This window comes from Mesoplodon densirostris, chromosome 12 (genome assembly GCF_025265405.1).
Source record: "Mesoplodon densirostris isolate mMesDen1 chromosome 12, mMesDen1 primary haplotype, whole genome shotgun sequence".
Classification (NCBI taxonomy): domain Eukaryota; kingdom Metazoa; phylum Chordata; class Mammalia; order Artiodactyla; family Ziphiidae; genus Mesoplodon; species Mesoplodon densirostris.
In genome coordinates, this window is record NC_082672.1 from 67,616,145 (window position 1) to 67,634,619 (window position 18,475).

The window sequence follows — 18,475 nt, forward strand, 5'->3', positions numbered from 1 at the left end:
TTTGAGCATCTCTAACTTCCAAAAAAAAAAAGCCTTCTCAAGACTGTAATTAGAAAAGCTCATGTTTCAAGTTTTTCCTAAAGTTTCTGTACTTTCACAGAACCATCGAAATTAGAACTAGAAATACCTTGCTGGTCACCTAGTCCATTTCCTCATTTTATAGATAAGGAAGTGGAAGTGCACTGAAGTGATTTGGTTTTCACAGGAGAGAAGATGAAACATGAGATCTCTGAAAAGAGTTTTGTTCAGAAACAGAAGCCTGGGCCCAGATGTCTCACCACCTCCCGAGGGGCCTCGTCCCTATACTCTGCCCATTCTTGCAGATTCTTATTTAAAAGGTCCAACTAGATTTAAGGACCCTTCAGACCTTAAATTGTAGGTTGCAAGATGTGGGTGTGTGTTTTCCTTTAAAACCCGAAGTCCACACCAGGACCTTTGTAATTAGGTCATTGAACTGGAGCCAGGTAACTAGAGTTGTAAATCCTTTCCTAAAATCTTCAATTTGGAGTGAGATGGGATTTTTTACTGATAAAATACAATGCAGAAAAAGAAAAGTGCATAAGCAAATGTATAATTCAATGAAAAGCAAACACACATCTCCCTATCACCAAGGTCAAGAGATAGAACTTGGTGACAGCATGCCTGAGACCTACCCAGTGCCACTTACCAATAACTCCCTCCTCACAGCCAGAACCTCTACTCTGTGTCTTTTCTTTATAGTTTCACCATCTATGTATGTATCTATAGATACTGAAGTTTTGCCCATTTTTGAACTTGATGTACATGGAATCCGATTGTGCTGCACTTTTGTGCCTTGCTTCTCTGGCTCAGCACTCGACGTTACTTTTAGGTTTGTGAGATTCGTCCATGTTGCCTGTGGTTCTAATTTGCTTTATATTCTTCCATTAAATGAATATATGAATATACCTCAGTGTATTTATTCATTGTGCTACCGGCCGACATTGCGTTGTTTCCAGCTGGGAGTTGAACAATGCTGCTGTGAACACTGTTGTCCAAAGTTCTGCTACAGATATGCAGGAGCATCACTTGTGTGAGACCTCGGAATGGAATTGATGGGTGGTAATCTTCAACTTCATTAGATAATGTTAAACTGGTTCCCAAAGAATTTGAACCAACCATCAGTGTATGAGAGTCCCTGATGCTTTACATCTCCACAAACACTTGATATTGTTTAACTTTCCAATTTGGTGGATAAGTAGTAAATCTTTTTTTTTTTTTTTTTTTGGCTGTGTTGGATCTTCGTTGTTGCGCGCGGGCTTTCTCTGGTTGCGGTGAGCAGGGGCTACTCTTCGTTGCGGTGCACGGGCTTCTCATTGAGGTGACTTCTCTTGTTGTGAAGCACGGGCTCTAGGCACGCAGTCTTCAGTGGTTGCAGCATGTGGGCTCAGTAGTTGTGGCTCGCAGGCTCAGTAGTTGTGGCGCACGGGCTTAGTTGCTCCGCAGCACGTGGGATCTTCCCGGACCAGGGCTCGAACCCGTGTCCCCTGCATCGGCGGACGGATTCTTAACCACTGCGGCACCAGGGAAGTCCAATAAATCTTTAATTCTTCATTACCTTTAGATGATTACGTATCACCTGTTACCAACATTCTAATAGTTCCTCTAGCGCAGCCTCTGTATCATACTCTGCCTCTCCAAACAGTTTACTTTTACATATGGAAATGCTAGTCGTTGTCACTAATATTTTATCACTGGATATTTTGGAAGTTTGGATTCTTTTTAATTTGGGTCTGTTTGTAAGTCAAACAACAACATCAACATGAAAAATTACCCAAAAAACTGGGGTCTATTATGACAGTTCCTAATTTTTTTTTTCAACTGTGCAGTAAAAACCATTGTCACAAACTGTATCGGTAAATTGAACTTCCTCCTGAAAGGTCAAGGAAAATGGAAGTTTATATTGAAGTACAAGAACCACTCAGAGCTATTAAGGATTTGATGATACAATTTTAAGTGCTTCCTCCTAACAACAGCCTTAAATTTCAGTTCCCCAGCCACTAACTAGTACACACACAGATGGAGTGTTTGAGTGAATAAAGAACATGGAACGTTTTAGCGCCCCACGTCAGGCCGTCACTTTAGCTACCTAAAGGCATTAGAGGCATTAAGTGACAGGCACTGCAGTTTTCTATTAGAAAATACCAAAATTGGATTGCTTTCCACTTTAAGAAGTTTGAGTCCTGATGCGATTGAAAAGTGTTTCCAAGCCAAAAGTAGTAACTTCGTAATGTTAATGACACTGTGCACGCTAAAATTTCTATAGTCTTTCTTTTTAAAAAATTTATTTACTTATTTATTTATTTTTGGCTGCACTGGGTCTTTGTTGCTGCATGCACGGGCTTTCTCTGGTCGCTGTGAGCAGGGGCTGCTCTTCGTTGTGGTGCCCAGGCTTCTCATTGCGGTGGCTTCTCTTGTTGCAGAGCACGGGCTATAGGTGTGCGGGCTCCAGTAGTTGTGGCACGCGGGCTCAGTAGCTGTGGCGCACAGGCTTAGTTGCTCCGCGACATGTGGGATCCTCCCCGATCAGGGCTCGAACCCGTGTTCCTTGCATTGGGAGGCGGATTCTTAACCACTGTGCCACCGGGGAAGTCCCCAAATTTCTATAGTCTCGATAACTTTCTTTTATAAAAAACTAACCCTTATGGTTTCATAGTAAATAACTATTTTTTAAAAAGAGCATGCTTGATAAGAGCAGAAATATACTCAGCAATTACTAAATAATTTAGTGTTTGAGTCACAGAAGTGTTTACTTAATGCACTGTTTCTAGGAGAAGTGTGGTTGGAATTTCAAGTGAAATGGTTTATAATTTGGTCTTTTTCATTACCTCCAAGGCGTATTCATTTCTTCTCTTCTGAAACATTCTAGACATGACAGGTTGTCTGGAAAACTTAACATTCTACTTTTTTGTGAATTGCAGCTTTTCAGATTTCCCAGTGTAGATTTTTTTTCTTTTTTTTTGGCTTTTTGATTTATTCTTTTGCCTTCAGAACTAAGTGTTAGACATTTTAATTTCTGAATATGACCCAGTAATGAACAAAGAGTGAATGAGTGAGTTAATAAGTGAGTCTGTATTCATTAATACTACATCTTTGACTGATAAGAGTTGTGGTCCATGTAGCTTTTTGAGGGGATGAGCATACTATGATAAAATGATAGTAATTAACTTTTACTGCCAAACCATATGATAAGATGATTGGGGTATATGTGTGTGTACATGTGCAGCTGGGGGTTTTTTGGCCTACAAAAAGAAGAATGAGATCCAGCCAAAACCCAAATCAGAACCTTTGGAAAGCTTCCTTACAATCTGATTTCAGCTAATGTCTGCACACTTTAACACATTGTCTAATGCTTAGCGTAAAGACTGGCTGTCAGACTCCTCCATGCTATTCTGGGCTGTTACTCACTACAAGGTATTTCATTCTTAGATCCCATGGGTCCTGCTACAGATTTCAGGATTTGCTGCATTGGGAGGGGGGGAAATTTTTTTGATATTAGTAAAACCAATGAAAAAAGGAAAACTTAATAGGACATAATGCAATGATAGGAGAACCAGAATTCAGGTTGGCATTGGTTAGTCAAAAACAGACAAATTAGAGTTCCTAGAGGAGCACTAATGATAACTGGAGCATGGGAAGGGCTGACTGATTTCTCAAAGAAGGAAAACAGTAAGTTCCATTATGCTTGAAGAGCAGCCAACAGGGAGGGGTGTGATAAGCTCCAGTAAGAATGTAAAAGCCAAGGCACAGAGTGGGGTTGGCATGGCATAGGAAGGATTATCCAGGAATAATGTAAAAAAACCAAGAAAATCCTCAGACAGATTAAAGTCTAACAACTGCTTCATGGGATTGATAGATTATTTTTTCCTTACTGTTATATTCACTAGTTTGTTGTATTGTTTTAGATTCCACATGTAAGTGATATCATACAGTATTTGACTTTCTCTGACTTATCTCACTTAGCCTAATACCTTGCAAGTCCATCCATGGTACTGCAAATAACAAAATTTCATTCTTTTTACAGCTGAGTAGTATTCCAGTGTGTGTGTGTGTGTTTGTGTGTGTGTGTGTGTGTGTGTGTGTATACACACCGTATCTTCTTTATCCATTCATCTGTTGATGGACATTTAGGTTGCTTCCATGTCTTGGCTGTTGTAAATAGTGCTGCTATGAACATTGGATTGCATGTATCTTTTCAAATTAGAGTTTCCTCCGCGAAATGGGATTACTGGATCATACGGTAAGTCTATTTTTAGTTTTTAAGGAACCTCCATACTGTTCACCATAGTGGCTGCACCAATTTACGTTCCCACCAACAGTGTAGGAGGGTTCCCTTTTCTCTACACCCTCTCCAGCATGTATTATTTGTAGACTTTTTGACGATGGCCATTCCAACCAGTGTGAGTTGATACCTCATTGTAGTTTTATTTTGCATTTCTCTAATAATTAGTGATGTTGAGCATCTTTTCATGTGCCTGATGGGTATCAGTATGTCTTCTTTGGAGAAACGTCTATGTAGATCTTCTGCCCACTTCATGATTGGGTTGTTTGTTTTTCTGATATTGAGCCGTATGAGCTGTTTATATATTTTAGATATTAACCCCTTGTCAGTCACATCACTTGGAAATATTTTCTTCCATTCTGTAGGTTGTCTTTTCATTTTTGTCAATGGTATCCTTTGCTGTGCAAAAGCTTTTAAGTCTAATTAGGTCCCATTTGTTTATTTTTGCTTTTATTTCCTTTGCTTTAGGAGACAGATCCAAAAAAACTATTGCTACGGTTTATGTCAGAGAGGGTTCTGCCTATGTTTTCTTCTAGGAATTTTATGGTTTCCAGTCTTACATTTATATCCCTAATCCATTTTGAGTTTATTTTTATATATGATGTGAGAAAATGTTCTAATTTAATTCTTTTACATGTAACTGTCCAGTTTTCCCAGAACCACTTATTGAAGAGACTGTCTTTTCTCTATTGTATATTCTTGCCTCCTTTGTCATAAATTAATTGACCATAAGTGTGTGGGTTTGTTTCTGGGCTTTCTATTCTGTTCCATTGATCTATGTGTCTGTTTTTGTGCCAGCATCATACTGTTTTGATTACTGTAGCTTCGTAGTATAGTCTGAAGCTAGGGAGCCTGATTCCTCCAGCTCTGTTTTTCATCTCAAGATTGTTTTGGCCATTCAGGGTCTCTTGTGTTTCCATACAAGTTTTAAATTTATTTGTTCTAGTTCTGTGAAAAATGCCCTTTGTATTTTGATAGGGATTGCATTGAATCTGTGGATTGCCTTGGGTAGTATTGTCACTTTAACAATATTAATTCTTCCAATCCTAGAACACTGTATATGTTTCTAGCTGTTTGTGCCATCTTCAATTTCTTTCATCAGTGTCTTATAGTTTTCCCAGTATAGGTCTTTTACCTCCTTAGGTAGGTTTATTCCTAGGTATTTTATTCTTTTGATGCAATGGTAAATGGGATTGTTTCCTTAATTTCTCTTTCTGATATTTCATTGTTAGTGTATAGAAATGCAACAGATTTCTATATGTTGTAACTTTACCATATTCATTGATGACCCCTAATAGTTTTCTGATGGCGTGTTTAGGATTATCTATGTATAGTATCATGCCATCTGCAAACAGTGACAGTTTTACTTCTTCCTTTCCAATTTGGATTCCTTTTATTTCTTTTTCTTCTCTGATTGCTGTGACTAGGACTTCCAAAACTATGTTGAATAATAAAAGTGGTGAGAGTGGGCATCCTTGTCTTATTCCTGATCTAAAAGGAAATGCTTTCAGCTTTTTACCGTTGAGTGTGATGTAAGCTGTGGGTTCATCATATATGGCCTTTATTATGTAGGCATGTTCCCTCTATGCCCACTTTCTGGAGAGTTTTTATCATAAATGGATACTGAGGGAATGATACATTTTAGATTATACCATTTGATGAACAGATGTAATATGTTTCAAATGTCTTCTCAAACTCTCTGGAAGGTATAGCCCAAAAAGCAAGTGTCCATGTTCATGTGACTGTCATAGCCTGCTTCATCAACTCAGGGTGCATATATTGCCACATGTCCTTTGTTTTCCCAAACCTGCCCCATTAGTGGGATATGGAGTCTTTCCTTGAGCCTCCCAGCTGTCCTAGAGCCAGAAAGAGACCATCTTACTTGTGAACTGGAATCTGAGAATCCACCCACTGCCTTGGCTTCACCACTATTAGTGCCTGGACTGTTGTCCAGTGCTGCTATATAGCAGTCAGGCCCCGCTCGGACCTCACTGGAACTCCACACTGGTTTCCCAGGTGACATATTCTTTTACTTTATACTCCCTTGCTTAGCCATGGTTCCCGGAACAAACCTCTGGGCTAAGATATCCAGGACTGAAGGAGCTAATGGCATCAGTTCCACGTATTGTGCCAAAATGTCCTCCTAGATTTGGATTCCCCATTTACTACAGATAACTTGACTTCAAGGGACTTGTGCCCCTCTATTTACTTAGGGACACCATGGTCTATCCTGAGAGATCTTCCTAACATGAAACCTGTGGGATCAGGGGCTGGGGTCCTGGTTCCTTCTCTTCCAGAAGGCTTTGGTTTCTTCCTGTATATTGTCCACCCCATTCCCTGTAACCAGCTCTACAGAGGCAGTTTTTAAGCCATAAAAAACAATGAAAAGAGGGTACATAGATGGTCTTTATAAGGTCAAAGAAAGCTAGCTTCTGTCAGCTAAAATGACAGTACCCCATTCTCTGTGATCAAGTTGGTATTTCTTTTATAGACTTAGACTCATAGAATTGTAGATGTGTTAAGAACTTTGCTAGTCTTCTAGTCCAGGCTTCTCATTTTACCAACATGGAAGCAGATCCAGAGAAAGTTAGGCAATTTATCCAAACTCCACAAAGCCAGTCAGTGCCAGAGCTGGACTGAAAGCCCTAGAGCCCTGGTTCATTCTTCTTTCCACTGCACCTCACTTCATTTCTCTTTTGATTTTCTTTCATTTCATGTTTCACTAAAGAGTTTATGGCTTTGTATCCATTATAGCAAGCTCCTCTCGTCTTGATGTAGGTACATTAATATGAATTACTCATAAATGGATTGGAAAAATGAGATGTCTCTTATAAATCTCCTGCTTTTTATGATTTTTTTTTACATTCTGGAACCTTAATTGTCCCACCCAGTTTTGAGTGCTGTCAGCTATATGCAAGCTATCATGATTCAAAAACAAAACAGGGCCTCCCTGGTGGCGCAAGTGGTTGAGAGTCCGCCTGCCGATGCAGGGGATACGGGTTCGTGCCCCGGTCTGGGAGGATCCCATATGCCGCGGAGCGGCTGGGCCCGTGAGCCATGGCCGCTGAGCCTGCGCGTCCGGAGCCTGCGCGTCCGGAGCCTGTGCTCCGCAACGGGGGAGGCCACAACAGTGAGAGGCCCGCATACCACAAAAAAAAAAAAAAAAAAAAAAAAAAAAAAAAAAAAAATTTTCACAGACTGAGAAAATTAAATGTGTTAAGAGAAAGAGTAATAATTTGAGAACTAAGAATGGAGAAAATAAATCAGACAGGAGACCTGTATGGGAGATAAGAAAATCCTGAAAACATCCCATGGAAAAGAAACCAGGATAGAAAAAGATTTGTCTTCTTACTAGATAGTAAAGAATTTAACAATTAACTAGTCATAGATAGTCGTCATGTAAACTCAATCTTACCCCATGGCTTATGGTCATTACAACTGAATTGTGTCATTTATAACTCTATTCTTATTGCATTAAAAATGATTCCAGTTGGGGACTTCCCTGGTGGCACAGTGGTTGAGAGTCCGCCTGCTGATGCAGGGGACACGGGTTCGTGCCCCGGTCTGGGAGGATCCCACATGCTGCGGAGCAGCTGGGCCCGTGAGCCATGGCCACTGAGCCTGCGTGTCCAGAGCCTTGCTCTGCAATGGGAGAAGCTACAACAGTGAGAGGCCCATGTACTGCAAAAAAAAAAAGACTCCAGTTAATAAGGCTCACAGATATTTTATCTTTTATTAGAATACCAAAGAACTGAAAATTCTTCTTTGCAGATACATTTTTGTAATTAGGTATTAAAAACCATCATTTATGGTAGAGCAAAATTTATACTATATGGTTAGCAATGTGATAAATTATTGTTTGTAAAGTGTATACAGTAACTATAATATAAAGAATAAATCCAAGATTTTTGCTTCCAGCCAAGATGGCGTAACAGGTACTAGATTTATCCTCTCACCTGAAACAACTATTAACATAGATAAAACATGTGAAACAGTGGTTTTCAGGACTTTGGATACCAAGCAACAAAAGACATTGATCCTCAAGAGAAGGAAAACAAACTGAGCCCAGCTTACTGTTTTGAGAATGTTTCCAGGCCATGGCACAGGAAGGAGGAACCAAAGAGGGCCTGGCTGACTCTTGAGTTGTGGAGACAGAGCTGATAGTCTGGAGAGACTGTGGTGGCTGGAGTTCAGGATGCAGGGTAGCGGAGAAGGGAGAGCTGAACAGAGAGAAAACTCCAGATACCTGAAGAAGATTTCCTTTCAGTGTCATGCAGAGCAAGACATGAGCACATGTGTGTTAGGAGACTACAAAAAAACATGGGGAAAGAACTATCCAAAACAATTAGAAGGAGCAGGACTCAGAGCTCACAGAGGGCCAGGAATAACACCTGTTCCTACCAGCCAGACTAGAAAACCCATAATTCAAGGGCGTAGGGTAAAATACTTAGAAGTCGTGGGAAATAAGGAGCCCTAGATTAAATGCTGCTGTTCCCACTTAAAAGATCTCAAAGGTGAAACCTGAAGGATTGAACTGTTTCCATATAACTCAACTGAGTCCTGGTACAAAGCTTAATAATATTTATAGGAACACAAAAATATCAAGCATCCAACAAGGTAAAATTCACAATATCTGGCATCCAATCATAAATTTCCAGGCATACACAGAAGCTGGAATAAAGAGAAATATCAGTCCATTGAAACTGAACCAGAACTGATACAGATGTTAGAATTAACAGACAGAAATAGTTATTATAACTGTATTCCAAATGTTTAAGAAGTTATATGAATGATTGAATATCTTAAGTAGAGTCATGAAAGATACAAAAAAGACCCAAATTGAACTTTTAGAGGTGAGAGCCACAATTTGTGTGTTGAAAATTAATTAATTGAGAGGAATTAATGGCAGATTAGATATTGCATAAGAAAAGATTAGTGAACTTAAAGTCCTAGCAATAGAAACTGTCCAAAATGAATCACAGAGAGAGAAAAAAAAAAAAAGACTAGCAAAAATAGAAAATGTACAGAGCATTCGTGAGCTGTGTGACAATTTCAGGTGGTCTAATATATATGTAACTGAGCTCCCGAAAAGAGAAGAGGAGGGGAGACAGGAAAAACATTTGGCAAAAAATATTTGAAGAAATAATGGCTAAAATATTTCCAAATTTGATGAAAACTATAAAACCACCCATTAAGAAGCTCAAGAATCATGAAAAAACTATACCAAGCCACATCATAATCAAATTGCTCAAAACAAGTGATAAAGATAAAATCTGAAAAGTAGCTAGAGCGGGGAAGATGTATTATGCAGAGAGAAACAAAGTAAGGAAGGATGAGGCAGATTTTTCATTGGAAACCATGCACATGAAAAAACAGTGCAATGACATCTTTTAAAGTGCTGAAAGGAAAAAAAAACTGTCAATGTAAAATCTATAGCCCACAAAAATAACTTCAAAAATGAAGTCAATAGACTTCTTAAGAGAAACAAACACTGAAAGAATTCATTACCAGCTGTTATGGACTGAATGTTTATGTCTGCCCAAAAGTCATATGAAGCCCTAACCCCTAATGTGATGCTATTTGAAGGAGGGGCCTTTGGGAGGCAATTAGGTTTAGATGAGATCATGAGGAAGCCCCTTCTACCCAAACTCTTCTAGAAAATGGAAAAGGAAGAAATCCTTCCAAACTCATTTTGTGAGACCAGCATTACCCTAATACTAAAACCAGGTTTAAAATATATTTAAAAAAGAAAACTACAGACTAATCTCCCTCATGAGCATAGACATAAAAATTCTTAGCAAAATGCTAGCAAACTGAGTCCAGCAATGTATAACAGGGCAAATATATCATGAGCAAGTGGAGTTTATCCTAGAAATGCAAGGTTGGTTTAACATTAAAAAATCAATCAATGTTATTTACATTATTAACATACTAAAAAAGAAAAACTATGTGACTATCTCAATAGATGCAGAAAAAGCACTTGGCAAAATTCAGCATCCATTCCTGATTTGAAAAACAAATAAAAAAAACCTCCCAGAAAAATAGGAATACAAAGAAACTTCCTCAACTAGATAGGAGCTTCTATGAAACACCAATAGTTACCATCATAAATAACAGTGAAAAGCTCAATATGTTCCCCATAACTCTGGGAACAAGGGGGGGATGTTTGCTCTTACCATTTATACTCAACATTGTACTGGAGGTTCTAGACAATGCAGTAAGGCAAGAAAAAGACATTGAAATCATCCAGATTGGAAAAGAAGTAAAATGTCTTCATTTACAGACAATATTATCTTCTATATAGAAAATCTGTGGAATCTACCTCCCACCCCACTCAAAAAAAAAAAAAAAAAAGGCTATGGGAACGAATAAGCAAGTTAGGCAAAGTTGCAGGATACAAGATCAATACAAAAATCAGTTATATTTCTATATGCTAGCAATGAAAAATCAGAAATTTAAGTTAAAAACAAAACCATTTATAATTGCATTAAAAATAGTTATATCTAGTTATAAATCTGACAAAAGATGTGACCTTGGTTTGTACAAAGATTTTTTAGATATGACACCAAAAGCATGATCCATTAAAGAAAAAATTGCTCAACTGGACTTCATCAAATGAAGACTTTCTGCTTTTTGAAAAACACTGCTAAGAGAATAAAATGACAAGCTACAGACTTGGAGAAAACAGTTGCAAATCACATATCTGATAAAGGACTTCTATTAAGTGTATTAAGGAACTTTCAAAACTCAATAGTAAGGGAAAAAACCAGTATAAAATGGGCAAAGAATCTACCTCTCCAGAGAAGATAAATAGATGGCAAATAAGCACATGAAAGATTCTCAATATCTTCAGTCACTAGGGAAAAGCAAGTTGAAAACACAAAGAGATTCCACAGTATACCCATTAGAATGGCCAAAATTAGAGAGATTGACCATACCACATGGTGACAAGGATGGGCAGGAACTGGACTCTCATACACTGCCACTGAAAATGTGAAATGGCACAACTGCTTTAGAAAACAGGGCCATTTCTTTAAAAGTTAGACTTACACATACCAAATGATCCATCCATTCTATATCTAGGTGTTTACACAAGACAAGTGAAAGCATATCTTCATACATAGGTTTATACACTAATCCATAGCAGCTTTATTTGTAATAACCAAAAACTGGGAAATACCCAAATATCCATCAGTAGATGAATGGAGAGGTGCACGAGAGAGATTGTTAAGGGACATAAAGAGACTTTTGGTGGTGAAGGATATGTTCATTGTCTTGATTGTGATGATGGTTGCATATATATGCCAGAACATATCAAGGTGCACAGTGTAAGTATATGCAGTTTATTGTGTGTTAAGACTCTTTAAAAAAATAAATAATAATAAAGCAAAAAGAAAGTAAGACTCACTATTGGAATTCATACTAGTGTAAATACTACTGGAAAACTGTTGTGTAAGTTAATTAGATTTTTTTCTTTAAATATCAGTACATCAGTGGACACTTTTTAAAGCAAAGAACCCTTTCGTAAAAGTAATCTTCACTGTTGAATACATCTGTTTGTTTGACTCCTGATGCAATATATTGTGTTTCCTTAAAGAGGATGTACATCCAGTCTGCTGGGATAACAGAAGCACATTTCCACTTCGTTTCAAGAGGCTTTCATGACGGCAGTGGCATCATGGTGGCCATGCTTCATCTTGCAGTGGCGGAGGGCAATTGCGATAGATAGCTGGCTGCATCCACTCCTTCGTACACATTCCGTTTAGTTCTCGTGTTAAATTACGTATTGTGATTAGATATTTACTCTGCTTGGCGTCTTAGCCAAATTTCAGCCTAGGAACTTACACGTGCTTCATCCAAGCAGCACTGCCAATACTTCAGAATGAGTCATTTCCTCTTAACACAAAGCTCAGTTAATACTTGAACTGCGGCTCTGTATGTGTGAACGTTCCCTTTCAGTCCACTAACAAAATTAAAACTACCAAGTTTTAAAGTAGGTATGCGTTTTGAATGTTTTGGGTGTTCCATTAAAAGACCTGGCTTTGGGGCCTCCCTGGTGGCGCAGTGGTTGAGAGTCCGCCTGCCGATGCAGGGGATACGGGTTCGTGCCCCGGTCTGGGAGGATCCCATATGCCGCGGAGCGGCTGGGCCCGTGAGCCATGGCCGCTGGGCCTGCGCATCCGGAGCCTGTGCTCCGCAACGGGAGAGGCCACAACAGTGAGAGGCCCACATAACGCAAAAAGGAAAAAAAAAAAAAAAAAAAAAAAAAGACCTGGCTTTGTTTCTGCGTGGTTAAAGGACTCAGTAAAAGGAAAGGAGAGAAGTCAGCCACAGAACACAACCTTCCAGATGTTTTCTGAGCACACAATGCTAACTGCGCCTAAGATGCTAACGGGCGGTTCTGCTTCTTTCGCCCTGGCTCAGGGCGGTGACTCCCAGGCGCTCAGCATCCTTTCTCACCGTGTCTCTCTGACTCAGGGAGCCGTGATGACCCAGGCTTGCTTGCTTTCTTTCAGGGTGTGAACGGCATGTCTGTGGATGAGAAGCCTGACTCCCCCATGTATGTGTATGAGTCCACAGTCCACTGCACCAACATCCTCCTGGGCCTCAATGACCAGCGCAAAAAGGATATTCTCTGTGACGTGACTCTGATCGTGGAGAGGAAGGAGTTCCGGGCCCACCGAGCTGTGCTGGCCGCATGCAGTGAATACTTCTGGCAGGCGCTGGTTGGACAGACGAGAAATGACTTGGTGGTCAGCTTGCCTGAGGAGGTACAGTAGTTTGGTTTGTTTGTGCAGTTGCTAACAGAGGTTTGTTGACTTGGAGACAGTTGGCTGAGGAGGACCTGGAAGGTAGGACCTGTGCCACATCCCTGCTCGGGGGCTGATGACCAAGTCACCCACACGTTAGGTTTGCGGCAGAGCCAGTTTCTATTGGATGCATTTCACGTCTCAGAGGCAAGAATCTGAACCTCACCTGTGCCTCACAGTCCCTCCTGGTTTCTAGTTCACTTACTCGTCGGGTTTTGAGTAGTTTGCCCAAAGTTTAGTACAGTCCTGCGTGTGGGATCTCAATCACTGGGACTGTTGCTATGATTTTTCTCTTTCAAATGGTTGAAGGAACACTTGATTTCCCTTGAGAGTAAAAGAATGAAAGTATTCACAGCACCTTCCTTGCCCAGGGGGAAGAGTAAAAGCAGGCAGTCGTTTTCACAGTTAATACAGTAAGATTCTAAGAAGTGTAAACTTGCTTTTCTCACCATCGTTGAAAATACCCTACTCGGGTTTCTTAATTACTTCAGGGAGTCCAGTCACTTCTGTACTTTGGGGACACTAGTAGCTGGACTTGTTCTGTCCAGAGATGACATACAGTTGGATGGTTTGAGCTGCCAGAACTCAAAGGATGGGCTTCATGCCGACAAACCATTAAATTGGCCACCCCTTTGAATTGTCTATACAGTTACTCTTTTTCCATCGTCCTGATTCCCCTTCATTTTTGTGGGACTAAGGGTAACACTGAGCAGCCTTAGGCTTTGTGTTCAAGGCCAGAATCATTCGCTGTGCACCAGCATGGTCTACAACACCAGGGCTGCCGCTGACAGTTGTGCAGGCTGTGCACTGCACAACTCTCAGGGGTACAACTCATGTTCATAGTCTATGTGAAGAGAGACCCAGAGTTGTGCCGTGATCCACAGAGCAGCTCTTCACAGCACCCCTAGGAGAAACCAAAGACCCGGTCACCCTGAGGGAGGTGCTAACGGGCACAACTAGCATTAAGTCTCAGGGGTCACAGATCCAGTGTCTCCAGAGGCCTGGCAAATCGTATAAATGAGTAAAGCAGGTTGTGTATAAGAAGTAGGACGTTGGGGCTTCTCTGGTGGCGCAGTGGTTGAGAGTCCGCCTGCTGATGCAGGGGACACGGGTTCGTGCCCCGATCCAGGAAGATCCCACATGCCACGGAGCGGCTGGGCCCGTGAGCCATGGCCGCTGAGCCTGCGCGTCTGGAGCCTGTGCTCCGCAATGGGAGAGGCCACAACAGTGAGAGGCCCGCGTACCACAAAAAAAAAGAAAAAAGAAATAGGACGTGGTGGGGCAAGCAGCTGCTCCACAGAAAGACATTCAAGTTCAACATAAAAAACAAATAGACATACACACTACTGTATATAAAATAAACAACAAGGAAGCTAGGGTAGCTTTATTGATACCAGTCAAAATAGACTTTAAGATTTGCAGAGGGAACTAGATTCAATATCTTGTATTGAACCTATAATGGAAAAAAATCTGAAAAAGAATATATATATATATCAATATATATTCATAAATATAACTGAATCACTTTGCTGTTCACCTGCAACATTGTAAATCAACTATTCTTCAATTTTAAAAAATCCCATCTATACCCCCCCAAAAAAAAACAAAAACAAAAATAGACAGGGGGGTCAGAGGGGTCACTAGATCCAGTCCCTTGTTAAGAAATGTCTGCTGTTACCCCTGCAGAGCAGAAAAGTGGCAAAGTGAGGGCTACCTAGGCAGTTTCACATGAATATTCTTTGTTATGTACCCAAGTGAAGGGCTCCATTACTACTCCTCACACCACTGGCAAGTAGATAACTAGAAAGATTCTAATACTAGAAACAAAAGGACAAATCAGTTGAAGATAATGTAATTGGGGCTGGAGGAGGAGGGATGCTTATGTACCAAGTGATGTGGGAAGGCCAAGAAATGGCAGCTGAGGTGTGACTGGTGATCCTGAGCTGCATTAACGGGCAAATACTTAACCCGTCATTAGGTGAGAGGATAAATCTAAAAGACTATGTTTAAACTGGTTGGCGTTTGTCAAATATAAGACTCTTTCTTCTTCTCTTGAGGGGCAGCAAGCGTGCCTTTGAACTTACTTGAACTCTAGAATTCTCTGAAAATATCTGACAAACTTCCAATTATCCAGAATGGTTTTAGGAAGGGGGTGGAGTTTACAGTTAATTTATTATCTGTGTCTGTTTGAGAGTCACCTCATATATGTTTTTTACTAATTTCCAAAAAAAATAGATTGCATTAAAATATATTTACAAATGAAAACCATAATTTATGTAATTTAGACTCTCTTCCGTGACTGCGGGCCCCATCTGGAGACTCCCTGGACCTTGTGCCATAAACCCTGGCCTGCCCCCCAGTTAGCTCTGTGATCCTGATCTAGTCACTTAACCTCTCTGAGCCCCAGTTCTTACCTGTAAAAACCCCTAAAATGCTGAAGCCCTTAAATTATTTATCATAATACGATACCAAGGCAGTAAAACCTAACCTAAAAATTTCTTTTTAGATCAAATCCCTGATAATCACTTATTTCCTTGGCACTGGGCACTCTTTGAAGTAAGTGTGTGTAGATGCCACACAAAAATCTGCTGTTTGACCTTTTGATTGTTTGTGTTCCAGTTTAAGTGAGAATTGGCTAAGTGTTGATTTTCTTTCTAGTTGTGTAAAATGATTTCTGTTCCTACATCATCTGCATTTCCAAATAATTACAACATTCTGGTTCTTCATGTACCTGAAACCTTCAGATATAACGAGACACTTTTTTTTTTTTCCCTATGAAACGTGAATTTGTATTGTCAGTAACCCAGCTCCAGTCATCCTGCTGATGGGCGTGCAGGCCAAGCCCCATGTGGCATTCTCCTTTGTGAGTCTGTAATTGTGTCTGAGGCCTCCTTCCAGGAGCCTCTGCCTCTGCTCAGAGGCCCCTCCTGGGGCCCCAGGCGCTGGGCATTGTTTTCTCTCCTTGCCATGTGCACACTGAAAGGTCCTTGCAGCCTCTCAGATGCTGTCCCACTTAGCTCAGTGAATGACTTCATAGAATTTGAATTAAGTGGTGAATAAACAAACATCCCAAACACTACCTTGGAAAGTAGCTGCTTAGAACTCACTGGCATTTGGTTCATATGATGTAAGAAAAAGCATTTGATTAGCTCCTTGGAAATCTTTAAACTTCATCATCATAATCCATCACGAATTCAAATCACCTTCCGTCCGGGTCCCAGCCTTGCTCACTCTTGGCTTACCCCTGCGCTCCCTGCCCGGCCAACTGCTGAGCTTCACAGGGGCCGACATGGCTGAGTCTGAAAGCTCCGTCTGTGGGTTACGTTTCTTTTTTTAATATTTATTTATTAATTTGGCTGTGCTGAGTCTTAGTTGCGCGTGCGGGATCTTTGTTGCAGCACACGGGCTCCTCAGTTGCGGCATACAAACTCATAGTTGCAGCATGCATGTGGGATCTAGTTCCCTGACTAGGGATCGAACCCGGGCCCCCTGCATTGGGAGCATGGAGCCTTAGCCACTGGACCATCAGGAAAGTCCCTGAAAGCTCTGTCTTTGGACTAGGAAACTTCCAGATACAAACCACTGCCCTCTCACCCCGCTGCTCTGTCAGTTTAGGCCAAACCCGGCTCCAGCCTGCAGCCGCTGTCCACTTGTGCAGTTCTAGCCCCATGCCCTGACTCCCGGTGGGCAGCGCCGTTACCCACAAAGTAGAGCCGACCAGAGTCCCGGTGTAGCCTCTCAGCTGAACACGGGAGAGACAGAAGTAGAGGCCTCCTCCTGGAAGGCAAGGAGTCATGGAACTGTCTTGCTTTTTTTTCCTTTTCCTAAACTGGCATGACAGATTGCCCCTAGGATTCCTGTGACTTGAGTGTTGCTTCCTCGTGGAAAAGCACATCCAGGAATGTGTGTCAGCAAAAAGCAGGAGATAAGCATTGTCCTTAGTACTTCTGTTCAGTGATGAAACAGGTCATTTGGTTTGTAATAGCAAGTGTATATCATGTTAAGAGATGAAGAGAAAGTGGATCGTGTACCAAGAGTGGCAAGGCCCTTCTTGCAGTGCTCCTTCGGATTCAAGCTGCCTCAACGAACACCTCCTCAGCTATGGTCATAGAGACCACTTAGGCTGGATGCCGGCCATGCTGGAAGTGGCATCACGAGCATGATGTTAAGGTTATGGTGTGTCAAGTACAGAGGGCAGGAAAGGGGTGCAGCTTTGCCCATCAACCCCATTCTGATGGGCTCGACTCCCACCCAGAATGCTAGGGAAGAGCGGCTGAAAGGAGGTTATTGCCAAGGTCTATTATCAGAAAGTCAAAAGATAACAAGTGTTGGCCAGGATGTGGAGAAAAGGGAACCCTTGTGCACTGTGGTAGGAATGTAAATCAGGAGAGCCACTGTGGAAAACAATATGGAGGTTCCTCAAAAAATTAAAAATAGAGCTGCCATACGATCCAGCAATCCCACTTCTGAGTCTATATCCAAAGGAAATAAAATCACTATCTCAAAGAGATACCTGCACTCCCATGTTCATTGCAGCATTATTCACAATCGCCAAGACATGGAAACAACCTAAGTGTCTGTCAGCAGATGAATGGATAAAGAAGACGTGGTCTGTATATAAACACACACATACATACACACAAGTAAATTATTCAGCCTTTAAAAAAAGAAGGAAATCCTGCTATTTGCAGCAACACGGATAAACCTGGAGGAAATTATGCTAAGTCAAATAAACCAGACAGAGAAAGACAAATATTGCATCTTCTCACTTATTTGTGGCATCTAAGGAAGAAAAGTCAAACTCATAGTAACAGAATAGAATGGTGGTTACCAGAAGCTGGAGGGTAGTGCAAAAGGAGAAATATTGATCAAAGGGTACAAACTTTCGGTTATAAGATGAATAAGTTCTGGAGACCTAATGTACAGCATGGTGAGTGTAGTTAATAGTAACGTATTATGGGGACTTCCCTGGTGGTGCAGTGGTTAAGAATCCACCTGCCAATGCAGGGGACACGGGTTCGAGCCCTGGTCCGGGAAGATTCCACATGCCGTGGAGCAACTAAGCCCGTGTGCCACAACTACTAAGCCTGCGCTCTAGAGCCCACAAGCCACAGCTACTGAGCCCACGCTCCACAACTACTGAAGCCCGCGTGCCTAGAGCCCGTGCTCTGCAACAAGAGAAGCCACCGCAATGAGAAGCCCGCGCACCGCAACAAAGAGCAGCCCCCGCTCACCACAACTAGAGAAAGTCCCGCACAACAATGAAGACGCAACGCAGCCAAAAATAAATAAATTTATATTTTAAAAAATAATAATAATGTAATATATACTCGAAATTCGCTAAGAGAGTAGATCTCAAGAGTTC

At 41.2% G+C, this 18,475-nt stretch overlaps 1 protein-coding gene across 1 annotated transcript in view; it reads left to right on the forward strand.

Annotated features, from left to right (window-relative positions):
• BACH2 (BTB domain and CNC homolog 2) overlaps positions 1-18,475 on the forward strand; it is a 158,000-nt gene that overhangs the window by 62,127 nt on the left and 77,398 nt on the right. Inside the window, exon 2 of the mRNA XM_060115393.1 lies at positions 12,817-13,071. Within this exon, the coding sequence (XP_059971376.1) occupies positions 12,829-13,071 (243 nt within the window). The 5' untranslated portion in view covers positions 12,817-12,828. The remainder of the gene's footprint in view (positions 1-12,816; positions 13,072-18,475) is intronic.